Source organism: Bufo bufo, chromosome 1, assembly GCF_905171765.1.
Source record: "Bufo bufo chromosome 1, aBufBuf1.1, whole genome shotgun sequence".
Classification (NCBI taxonomy): Eukaryota; Metazoa; Chordata; class Amphibia; order Anura; family Bufonidae; genus Bufo; species Bufo bufo.
Window position 1 is genome coordinate 692,321,278 of NC_053389.1, and position 13,317 is coordinate 692,334,594.

Genomic DNA, 13,317 nt, shown 5'->3' on the forward strand with positions numbered 1-13,317 from the left:
GTTGATGGTTAAATGCACTTGGTGATAGCTTGTGCTGGCGCACCACAAGCTTGTGCCGCCGATCACCCCAGAAAAAAGTGATCTAAAAACGCTCTGGGCAGCCTCAAAAAAGTGAACAAGTCGATATTATCACTTCAATGATCCACAGCTGCAGATCGATCACAGAATGAAGTCTTTTGGAGGAGTTAATCTGCCTAATCTCGCCCTAACGTCGCAGCTGCAACCTCTCCCTATGCTTGAATCAGCAGAGTGACGTGCAGCGCTACGTGACCCAAGCTTATATAGAGGCTGGGTCACATGCTGCACTGGCCAATCACTGCCATGCCAATAGTAGGCAAGGCTGTGATGGCCTCTTGGGGCAAGTAGTATGACGCTTGTTGATTGGCTGCTTTGCAGCCTTTCAAAAAGCGCCAAGAAAGCGCCGAACACCGAACCCGAACCCAGACTTTTATGAAAATGTTCGGGTTCGGGTCCGTGTCACGGACACCCCAAAATTCGGTACGAACCCGAACTATACAGTTCGGGTTTGCTCATCCCTAATGAGGACCAGTCCTCCTGGTTTTCAGCCACAAAGCACCTCAAGTAGGTCTCCAGATTTTGATTAGCACGCTCTGTCTGTCCATTCGACTGTGGATGAAAAGCCAAAGAGAATGAAAGTTGGATACCCAGACGAGAGCAGAACGACCTCCAAAATCTGGAAACAAATTGCGTGCCCCTATCAGAAACCACATCCGAGGGAATGCCATGTAATTTCACGATGTTATCCTCAAAAACCTGAGCAAGAGTCTTAGCATTGGGCAGACTAGCTAACGATACAAAGTGAGCCATTTTACTGAATTGGTCAACAACCACCAAAATCACAGTTTTCCCAGAGGAAATCGGCAGATCAGTAATAAAGTCCATAGACAAGTGCGTCCAAGGACGAGATGGAATAGACAAAGGAAGAAGTGAACCAGAAGGTCGAGTGTGAGCAACCTTTGCCCGTGCACAGGTCTCACAAGCTGCTATGTAATCCTCAACACTCTTACGTAACTGGGGCCACCAGAACCTCCGGGAAATAAGATCAAAGGTGGACTTGCCACCAGGATGTCCCGCAAGGACAGTATTGTGATGTTCCTTGAATACCTTGTATTGCAATCCAGCAGGAACAAACAACCTACCTGGGGGACAAGAATCCGGAGCCTCCTTCTGGGCTCCCAATACCTCCATCTCCAACTCGGGGTACAGAGCGGAAACAACCACCCCATCAGCCAAAATCGGAGCAGGATCCTCTGAATCACCTCCCCCAGGAAAACTACGAGACAATGCATCCGCCTTGACGTTTTTAACCCCCGTGCGAAAAGTTGAACCTAGTAAAGAACAGTGACCATCTAGCCTGTCTAGGATTCAGACGCTTGGCAGTTTGCAGGTAAGCCAATTTCTTATGATCAGTATATACCGTAACGGGATGAGACGCCCCCTCCAACCAGTGACGCCATTCCTCAAAGGCCAATTTGATGGCCAGCAATTCCCTATCTCCTACATCATAATTCCTCTCGGCGACCGAGAGCTTCTTGAAAAAAAAAGCACACGGACGCCACTTGCCAGGAGATAAACCCTGCGACAACACTCCTCCAACCCCAACCTCTGATGCATCCACCTCCACCACGAAAAGCTGAGACACATCAGGCTGCATCAGAATGGGAGCAGATGCAAAACATTCCTTAATAGCCAAAAAGGCCTGCAATGCCTCATTTAACCAGACAGAGAAGTCGACGCCTTTCATAGTCATATCGGTCAGGGGTCTTACAATGGTAAAATAGTTCAAGATAAATTTTCTATAATAATTGGTAAACCCCAAAAACCGCATAAAAACTTTCTGACTCTCCGGTCGGTCCCATTCCAGAACCGCCCGGACCTTTTCGGGGTCCATACGAAAGCAGGTAACCCAGAAACGGAAGCTCCTGAACACTAAACACACATTTCTCCAATTTAGCATACAATTTATTCTCCCGAAGGATCGACAAAACCTGTCTCACGTGATCCTGATGAGTCTTCAGATCAGGAGAGTAAATTAGAATGTCATCCAATTAAATTACAACGAACCTTCTCACAAAATGATGGAAAATGTCATTGACAAATCGCTGAAACACTGCTGGCGCGTTAGTTAACCCAAAAGGCTTAACCAGATTCTCAAAATGACCCTCGTGTGTGTTGAAGGCCGTTTTCCACTCATCCCCCTCCTTGATTCTGATCAGATTGTAGGCCCCTCTTAAATCTAATTTGGAGAACCCCTTGGCTCCAACAATTTGATTAAAAAGGTCAGAGATCAAGGGAAGGGGATACGGATCACGGACCGTAATGCGGTTCAATTCCCGGAAATCCAAACAAGGTCTAAGCGATCCATCCTTTTTCTTAACAAAGAATAGCCCAACTGCGATCAGAAATTTGAATGGACTAATATGACCCTTTGCCAAACTCTCTGCAATATACTTCCGCATGACCTCTCTTTTCGGGTTGAGAAAGATTGTATAGCCGAGACTTTTGCAACTTAGCCCCTGGGATGAGATTAACCGGGCAATCATATACAATGAGAAGGCAATTCCTGATCCCCACCTTCCGAAAATACATCTGCAAAATCTGAGAGATACTGGGGTAAAATCGTAGTAGGCACCCCAGAGATAGAGGTACTAAGACAATTGTCCGAACAAAATTCACTCCAACCAATGATCTATAGTACAGTCGTGGCCAAAAGTTTTGAGAATGACACAAATATTAGTTTTCACAAAGTTTGCTGCTAAACTGCTTTTAGATCTTTGTTTCAGTTGTTTTTGTGATGTAGTGAAATATAATTACAGGCACTTCATACGTTTCAAAGGCTTTTATCGACAATTACATGACATTTTTGCAAAGAGTCAGTATTTGCAGTGTTGGCCCGTCTTTTTCAGGACCTCTGCAATTCGACTGGGCATGCTCTCAATCAACTTCTGGGCCAATTCCTGACTGATAGCAACCCATTCTTTCATAATCACTTCTTGGAGTTTGTCAGAATTAGTGGGTTTTTGTTTGTCCACCCGCCTCTTGAGGATTGACCACAAGTTCTCAATGGGATTAAGATCTGGGGAATTTCCGGGCCATGGATCCAAAATGTCAACGTTTTGGTCCCCGAGCCACTTAGTTATCACTTTTGCCTTATGGCAAATGCATTGTTCTTCACCAAACTGTTGTTGGATTGTTGGAAGAAGTTGCTGTTAGAGGGTGTTTTGGTACCATTCTTTATTCCTGGCTGTGTTTTTGGGCAAAATTGTGAGTGAGCCCACTCCCTTGGATGAGAAGCAACCCCACACATGAATGGTCTCAGGATGCTTTACTGTTGGCATGACACAGGACTGATGGTAGCGCTCACCTTTTCTTCTCCGGACAAGCCTTTTTCCAGATGCCCGAAACAATCGGAAAGAGGCTTCATCGGAGAATATGACTTTGCCCCAGTCCTCAGCAGTCCATTCACCATACTTTCTGCAGAAGATCAATCTGTCCCTGATGTTTTTTTGGAGAGAAGTGGATTCTTTGCTGGCCTCTTGACACCAGGCCATCTTCCAAAAGTCTTCGCCTCACTGTGCGTGCAGATGCACTCACACCTGCCTGCTGCCATTCCTCTGCACTGGTGGCACTCCGATCCCGCAGCTGAATCCTCTTTAGGAGACGATCCTGGCGCTTGCTGGACTTTCTTGGACGCCCTGAAGCCTTCTTAACAAGAATTGAACCTCTTTCCTTGAAGTTCTTGATGATCATTTAAATTGTTGATTGAGGTGCAATCTTAGTAGCCACAATATCCTTGCCTGTGAAGCCATTTTTATGCAATATCCTTGCCTGTGAACAGAACGGAACAATACAGAAGCCTGTGAACGAGCCCTAACTAAGACAATAGCCTCATAAAAAAAAAAATGTGGCTCTCACACTATGGAGACTAAAAATTAAAAAGTTTTTTTTGTTTAAAAAATGATATTGTGTAAAACTTAAATAAATAAAAAAAGCGTATAAATATTAGGCATTGCCACGTCCGTAACAACCTGCTTTATAAAAATATAACATGACCTATCCCCTTTGGTGAACACTGTAAAAAAAAAAAAAAACAATGTCAAAAAAGCAATTTTTTGGTTTCCTTGCATTACAAAAAGTGTAATAGCAAGCGATCAAAAAATCATAAGCACCCCAAATCAAATTGTCATCTTATTCTGCAAAAAATGAAATCCTAACTAAGACAATCGCCCAAAAAATTAAAAAAACTATGGCACTTGTTTCAAAAATGCTGTTATTGTGTAAAACGTAAATAAATAAAAAAGCATACATATTAGGTGTCTCTGCGTCCATAAGAAACTGCTGAAAAAAAAAAAAATATTGCATTAACTAACCCCTTAGCTGAAGACCGCAACAAAAAATAAATAAATAAAACGGCGCAAAAGTGTAATACCAAGCAATCAAAAAGTCATATGCACCCCAAAATCATACCAATCAAACCGTAATCTCATCACACACAAAAAATAATAATTAGACCCTACCTAAGACAATCGCCCAAAAAAATAATAAAAACTATGGCTCTCAGAATATGGAGACACTAAAACATCACAAGTGTAATAGCAAGTGATCAAAAAGTCATATGCACCCTAAAATAGTACGAATCAAACTGTCATCTCATACCGAAAAAAATTTGCCCCTACATAAGACAGTTGCCCAAAAAAAACAGCTATTTTTTTGTTACCTTGCCTCACAAAAAGTGTAATATAGAGCAACCAAAAATCACATGTACCCTAAAATAGTACCAGCAAAACTGCCACCCTAGCCCGTAGTTTCCAAAATGGGGTATTTTTTGGAGATTCTACTCTAGGGGTGCATCAGGGGGTCTTCAAATGTAACATGGCAGTTTAAAATTATCCCAGTGAAATCTGCCTTCCAAAAACCATAAGGTGTCCCTTTCCTTCTGTGCCCTGCTGTCTACCCGTACAGCATTTTACAACCACATATGGGGTGTTTCTGTAAACTACAAATCAGGGCAATAAATATTGAGTTTTGTATGGCTGTTAACCCTTGCTTTGTTAATGGAAAAAGTGGATTAAAATGGAAAATCTGCCAAAATTCATTAATCCTTTAATTCTTGTGGACCACCTAAAGGGTTAACAACATTTGTAAAATCAGTTTTGAATACCTTAAGGGGTTTTCTTTCTAAAATGGGGTCATTTTTGGGTGGTTTCTATTATGTAAGCCTCACAAAGTTACTTCAGACCTGAATTGGTCCTTAAAAAGTGGATTTTGGACATTTTCCAAAAAATTTCAAGATTTGCTTCTAAACTTCTAAGACTTCTAACGTCCCCAAAAAAATAAAATGGCATTCATAAAATTATCGAAACATCAAGTAGACATATGGGGAATGTAAAGTAATAACTATTTTGGGAGTTATTAATATCTATTATAAAACTAGAGAAAATGAAATTTGCAAATTTGCACATTTTTAAAAATTTTGGGTAAATTTGGTATTTTTTATAAATTTTTTACTGTCATGAAGTACAATATGTGACGAGAAAACAATCTCAAAATGGCCTGGATAAGTAAAAGTGTTTTTTAAGATATCACCACATATAGTTACTAGGGTTGAGCGAACCCGAACAGTAAAGATCGGGTTCGTACCGAACTTTACGGTGTTCGGCACCCGACCCCGAACATTTCAGTAAAAGTTTGTGTTCGGGTTCGGTGTTCGAGTAATATTAATGTACCATCGGATCGGAGTTTTCTCCAATCCGATGGTATATTTTAACTTGAAGCGTCCCCATCACCATGGGAACGCCTCTATGTTAGATTATACCATCGGATTTGAGTTAGATCGTGAACTTGATCCAAACTTGAACCCGAACCCCATTGAAGTCAATAGGGACCCAAACTTCACTTTATTAATTATAACGGAAAATAATAGTATTAGCTTTTTCAGATCTGAGTTTTCACGATCGTGAAAACTCAGATCCGACAGTATATTCTAACACAGAGGCGTTCCCATAGTGATGGGGATGCTTCAAGTTAGAATATACTGAGAACTGTGGACATAACTGCCCCCTGCTGCCTGGCAGCACCATAGAATCATGCCAGCAATGATTAATACTGGGGAGGGAGGAGTGATTGAGGGCGCACTGCCACCAATGATTAATACTGGGGAGGGAGGGGGGATTGAGAGCACACTGCCACCAATGATTGTAATACTTATAAGGGGGGGTTAGGGCACAATGCCCATGAATGATTTTAATAGTGGGGGGTGATTCTATGCTATGGGACCTCTCTCCTCTGTCTGGGTGCCGGGGCCTAAAAATATCTGACAGTGGCCTGTTCCAGTGTTGGGTGACATGAAGCCTGATTCTCTGCTATGACATGAAGCCTAAATCTCTGCTATGGGACCTCTCTCCTCTGTCTGGGTGCTGGGGCCTAAAAATATCTGACAATGGCCTGTTCCAGTGGTGGGTGACATGAAGCCTGATTCTCTGCTATGACATGAAGCCTGATTCTCTGCTATGGGACCTCTCTCCTCTGTCTGGGTGGCGGGGCCTAAAAATATCTGACAGTGGCCTGTTCCAGTGTTGGGTGACATGAAGCCTGATTCTCTGCTATGACATGAAGCCTAAATCTCTGCTATGGGACCTCTCTCCTCTGTCTGGGTGCTGGGGCCTAAAAATATCTGACAATGGCCTGTTCCAGTGGTGGGTGACATGAAGCCTGATTCTCTGCTATGACATGAAGCCTGATTCTCTGCTATGGGACCTCTCTCCTCTGTCTGGGTGGCGGGGCCTAAAAATATCTGACAGTGGCCTGTTCCAGTGTTGGGTGACATGAAGCCTGATTCTCTGCTATGACATGAAGCCTGAATCTCTGCTATGGGACCTCTCTCCTATGTCTGGGTGCCGGGGCCAAAAATATCTGACAATGGCCTGTTCTAGTGGTGGGTGACATAAAGCATGATTCTCTGCTATGACATCATTGTTCAGATTTAAAAAATGATGAATATTCGATATAACGAATATATAGCAGTATATTTGTAATATTCGCGAATTATCGAAGTTGCGATATGCACGATTAATATTCGCTATTCTAATATTCGCGCTCAACACTACTGGTAAGTGAAAGGTCTGTGCACCGCATTGCTTATAGCACAGACCTGTCACTTACCAGTAGGAGGAGCGCCCGGCCGGCCACAGACATCGCACGTAAGTATAATGCTGCTAAAAGTGCTTAGTAACCATGGCAGCCAGGACTGCAGTAGCATCCTGGCTGCCATGGTAACTGATCGGAGCCCCAGCCGCTCTGGCCACCAATTATTTTAATACTGAGGAGGGAGGGGGGCTGCACCTGAGGGGTTAATTGTGTGGATCACAGCCCCCTGTAAGAGATCGGGTGCTGCCAGGCAGCAGGGGGCAGTTATGTACACAGTTCTTAGTATATTCTAACTTGAAGCGTCCCCATCACCATGGCAACACCTCTGTGTTAGAATATACTGTCGGATCTGAGTTTTCACGATCGTGAAAACTCAGATCTGAAAAAGCTAATACTATTATTTTCCGTTATAATTAATAAAGTGAAGTTTGGGTCCCCATTGACTTCAATGGGGTTCGGGTTCGGGTCCAAGTCCGAATCAAGTTCGGGTCCCGAACCCGAACTTTTTTTTAAAGTTCGGCCGAACTCCCCGAACATCTAGGTGTTCGCTCAACTCTAATAGTGACACATGTCAGATTTGCTAAAGCTTGTCTTGTCCTTAAGGTGAAAAATGGCAGGGTCCTTAAGGTATTAATTAGCTGCAAAAGAGCATGAGGTTGTTTTGCTTTGGCAGCCTTAACACATATAGCTGCCCGTTACTTCTTGGAATGAAACCTAATCTTTATTGAAGATAACAATTTCACCTACATTCATGTCTTCCTGCATATTTTCACAGTTTTTCTTTATTTTGACCAAAACATGGTGTAACAAGACATTAAAGTGGTATTCCCACCACAGACAATGGGGGAATATCGCTAGGATACGCCCCCATTGTCTGAGAGGTGCGGGTCCCACCTCTGGGACCTACAACGAGAATGGATTGGGGAGAGCTGTAGCTGTAGGACCCCAGATTTCCCAGGGTCCGTCCACCATCAAGCGCTGCTCCCCGCTTCTACCATAGAAGTGAATGGGAGCGCACCGGGGACACGCGGTCCCTGCTCCCATTAATTTCTATGGTGCAGACGGAAATAGCCAAGTCAGAGCGCGGCTATTTTTGGCGACACCATTCATTTCCCCGCTCCATTCTGATTGTAGGTGCGGGTCCTAGAAGTGGGACTCGCACCTATCAGACAATAGGGGCATATCCAAGCGATATGCCCCCGTTGTCTGTGATGGGAATACCCCTTAAAAATCTTTAGTTAAACAGTATAAAATCTACATGTACTGCATTTAGCTTTTTTTTTTTTCTTGTGTTTTTGTAGCATGGTTGGCTTCAATGGCATTTTTATCAAAACACATATACTATACAAAATGTATATACTGTACATTTTAATTCGGAGAGCCACCAATTTAACATTCTTCTTATAACATTGAAAAGTGGCATATGCACGTTGATGATTTTGGGACTGTTTAGGTGAAAAGGATAATTTTCATTAAAATAAGAAAACCACATTAATTCATATGTTATATAGTCATTTCATAATATGATATTGGTTGCAGTCCTTGAGCATTGTCTTTGATTGAAATTAATAGCAAGACTGCAACCAACTGCTGGTAGTGGCGGTGGGGGTTAGATTACTGTATAGTACCTGTACCATCCTATGGACAGATTTTTTTTATCTTTTGTATTTTTAGGCTTTGAAAGACCCTACAATGGCAGCACGTAAAGATTTTCAAAGAGAAGCAGAACTTCTTACAAACCTACAGCATGACCACATTGTCAAGTTCTATGGTGTGTGTGGTGATGGAGATCCACTTATCATGGTGTTTGAATATATGAAGCATGGGGATCTAAACAAGTTCCTAAGGTATGTTATTTTAAGCTGCGGCATATTGACTCTACAATACAATTATGCAGCTGTTGACATACATTTTCAATGAGGAGCTAGAAGAACAATGCTGCCAGATAATTTGGCTGTGATTTATCCCCATGGAGAACTGAAGGATTGGCTTTTGAAATTCAAAACACCTGATGGTTTTCTTCCCCAACTTCATTTTTAAGGAGACTTAGGAGAGCCCAATACACATAAGATTGTCAGTCGACCCCACAAAAAAATGGCAACTTCGACTGACAGTAGTATGATGTGTATGGGGTCCTTTATAGACCCATATACCTTGTAAGAGCTCATGATCAGAACAAACTGCAGGGAAAAATATCACTGCATATATCTATCTGATAAACTAGTTGGCTGTTGGAACAGATTTCAGAGAGTATTTTATTGTCACTATAGATGCATGGATGCATCCGTCACAGCACCTGTATTTCCCTCTTCTAGCAACATATTCATGTCTCTGAAGGATTTTATCCTTCCATGACTGATAGGTCTAAGGATAGTAAGAAATCTAAGTATTCATGAAGTTTGCAATGGGAATTTTTGTTTTATTGAATTACATTTAGGGTTTGTATCTTTCTGCCTTTATTGAATGAGATTGTTTGCTTCTAAGGCTACTTTCACACTGGCATTTCTGGGTCCGCTTGTGAGATCCATTTCAATGTAAGTCAGGACGGATCTGTTTTGAACGGATCTGTCTGTGCAGATACAAGACGGATCCGCACCGAACGCAGGTGTGAAAGTAGTCTAACCCAGTGTTTCCCAACCAGTGTGCCTCCAGGTGTTGCAAAACTACAACTCCCAGCATGCCCGCACAGCCAAAGGCTGTCCGGGCATGCTGGGAGTTGTAGTTTTGCAACAGCTGGAGGCACACTGGTTGGGAAACACTGGTCTAACCCATAACATGTCCTAACCATTTTCTGAGAAACTTAAAGGAGTTGTTCAAGATTTTACTATTAATGGCCTAGCCTTAGGATAGGCCATGAATTTCTGATCAATGAAGGTCCAGTACCCAGGAGCCCCACAAATCAGCATCAGCTTCCTACATAGCTCCCTACACTGTTTAGTGAATACAGGGGGATACTGCAGTGCTGCTGCCATTGATTTCACAGTGAATGAAACTGCTACCAGCGCTATAGCTGATTGCTGAGGTTCTGATTCCTGTAAATTAGATATTGATGGCCTATTCTGAGGATAGGCCATTAATAGTAAAACTCTAGACAACTTCTTTACCCATACCTGTAGGTTCTGTTGAAGAGTTTTCATTGGGGCTGAAGAGTCAAATATAACTTGTTAATCAGACTGAATGTATTGCAAAAGTAAGAATGGGACTCCTACTGTTGCCAAAAATGAGGGTCCACTAATCTTCACTGAAAAGGAGGATAAGCATATGCTGTCTCTTAACAGATTTGAGGGTGTTCATTTATTTGACTATTTGCAAAAACCCATTCACAGTCATGCCCCCCCCCCCCTTCCCATTGATCTTATGCCCCCACTCTTTTATAATCTGTCTGGCAGGTTCTAAAGGTAAAATAAATGTGTCTTGTGGGACTACTCCATTAAAATTACTCCTCTGCAAAAAGCATTAAATAGAATGTCTCAAGATTAGGTGATAAGTGTCTGATCACTGAGGTTTCAATGGAAGGGTCACCACTAATCACTAGAAGGAGGTGCTGAGTTCCCTGTTCCTGGAGTTTGAATGGGGCAGCAGTCAAGTATATGTGCTGCTGCTCCATTCAAAATATATGGGACTGACAGAGAGAGCTGAGTTCAGAGCTTGACTGTCCTCATCAGTCCAATATATATTGAATGGAGTGGTAGTGCATATACTTTACACTTGTCCATGTTCAAGTGGTTTATCACTTTGAGGGAGGGTGCAGAGAGGAGCAGCAAAGGACATTTGTCCCCACTTTATTAATGGAAGGGAGTCCAATTGATGAGATCCTCAGCAATCAAATATTTGTCTCCTACTTAGCTGTTATTCCTGCTGTGAACTCTCTTATATCTCTAGCAGTCAAAATTGCTTGTGGCCACCAAGCAACAGATTTTGTATTTGCCAAAATAATACAATTGGCACAGTAATAATGTTGATTTACAACATTATCTTGAATTCTCATGATTGGAATTCACCTTGCAGAATATTAAAACTTCTCTGAACAGATAATTAAAAGGGCTTGAGCGTGCTTGCTTTGATGGTATTCTCCTATTACACAGAAATCATGTTTTTAAACTTGTTATGGAGTGGTACTTACCTCTTCAAATAATTACGAGTGTTCTGTGCTGGTATTTAGTAAATTGGACCCTTGATATTTTCCTTGTTTTGAATGATAAGCACTTACATAATTGCACAAGAAGCTGTAGCATTATTACACTGCTCGGTGGTTTTTACATAATTTGTAAATACATTTCTATTTAATGAAAACAGTTTCTTTAAAAAATAGTATAACCCCCATTTTATATTCAAAACATAGTAATTAATTCCTGGCTGTATGCATCATATTCATATAGAGAGCAAGGCACATCTTAATTTGTAATAATTCTGCAAATGTGAACCATTTTTGGAATGTGAATAGTGTTGAGCGAATCAAAGTCCACAAAGTGGGAAAATTTGATTAGCCGCAAAGCCAAATTTCCTTGTGCTTTGTGGTTAAAAAAACCCCAAAAAAAACATACTTCATCCGTTTGAGCGCAAAATGTCAGCTCCCACCATCTTGGTTGAAGATCTTGTGCAAAATCCATCATGTGCCATGCAAGATTTCACTCTGGATCTTCAATTAAGATGTCTATGGCCAGCTCTTTATGATCAAATAAATGAGGCAAGTATGATTTAAATTATTTTTTATTTTAGACTGTAATGTTAATGTCAGATGCCGCGATCAGCTATGAACATGGCATCTGAGGGGTACAATAACACTGTTCCCTGTCATTGCACCCTCTACTTACAAAGAAATGTGCTTTGTGACAAAGTATATTGTCACAAAGCAAATTTTTGGGTAAAAGTCTGCAAAGCAGTGTCGGGGGGTAATAATTCAATTAAGAATTATTAATTATGGTCATAAAAATAATTGACCATAAAATAATAAAATTTATAAAATTTGTCATAAATTCTTAAAATCATGACCTGGTGAATTGTAGACAACCTAATTGATACAATTCACATCTGAGTCCGACTATTTCCTCAGATAAATAAGTTCTTTTTGACGTGAGATGACGTTAATGATAAAATGTAGTTCTGCATTATACAATAATACACAGGTATTATAAAAATATGCAGATTTATTGGTTACAAGATTATAAACATATATAAGTAAATAAACACAATGATACATGCAAATGAATATATATAGCGTTAATATAAAGCATTACAAGCTTAACAATACATGTGAGTGGAAATAACTTGTCACATTATAACCAAGCTATTATTAGGTTAGGATATCAAAATATGAACATAAGTTATATATATCACTTCTGTTCAGAGAAAACCTCATGATATCAAGATGGGCATGTCTAATCCTAGACATCATTATAGAATGCTAAATACATTCTGCCCCCCCTAACCAACTACACATCACATGACTTCAATATGGGCAAATCCATTCAAGGATATAACTTAGAAGAGATAACTGTATCCTTCCGCCCCATCCTGGACTATTTTCACATATATGACTTTGGTAAGACTATTAAGACAAATAAGAGGGATCTCTGATCTTAAATGGGAAAGATTTGAAACAAGTATTTCCTGTGGGAATCCATCACTTAGCTTGGCGAAGAATGTTCTATCAATATATATATATATATATATATATATATATATATGCAATTATTTAATGCTTTGCTAGATTATGAGTCTAGATTCTTCTGCAGGTAGAATGAAGCCTCACAATATCCTAAGACTACATCTCAATATGGAGATGATCAATTAATTTAATTATTTATTTATTCGCCAATCTAGATGGTATAATTTCACCCACACTATCAAATTAGTCTTAATAAAATGAAATATAATTTTCTGTGTCTCTTACCAAGTCCTAGTAGGAATCTCACTTCTGCTCCTAGGAAAGCTGGGTGGTCCATCATAGCACATCTCACCATGGCTTTCATCTTGATAGACCCCTCTATAGAGCTCAACTTCTCTTCTTCTCTCTTTCTCCTCTCTCTTTTTTTTTCCTTCTCCCTTCTGCCTCCTGTGTATGGCTTATGATCACAAACTTATCAGTTAGACACACCTTCCTAGTTTGGAACTTTCCAATCATTGTCGGATGGGCGTGACCATTGATAA

General features: G+C 40.9%; 1 protein-coding gene across 2 annotated transcripts in view; it reads left to right on the plus strand.

Annotated features, from left to right (window-relative positions):
* Nucleotides 1–13,317, plus strand: part of NTRK3 (neurotrophic receptor tyrosine kinase 3) — an 897,882-nt gene that overhangs the window by 795,008 nt on the left and 89,557 nt on the right. For both annotated transcript variants that reach the window (XM_040414178.1, XM_040414179.1), the window contains one exon: nt 8,842–9,014. In XM_040414178.1, coding sequence (XP_040270112.1) covers nt 8,842–9,014 — 173 coding nt within the window. The remainder of the gene's footprint in view (nt 1–8,841; nt 9,015–13,317) is intronic.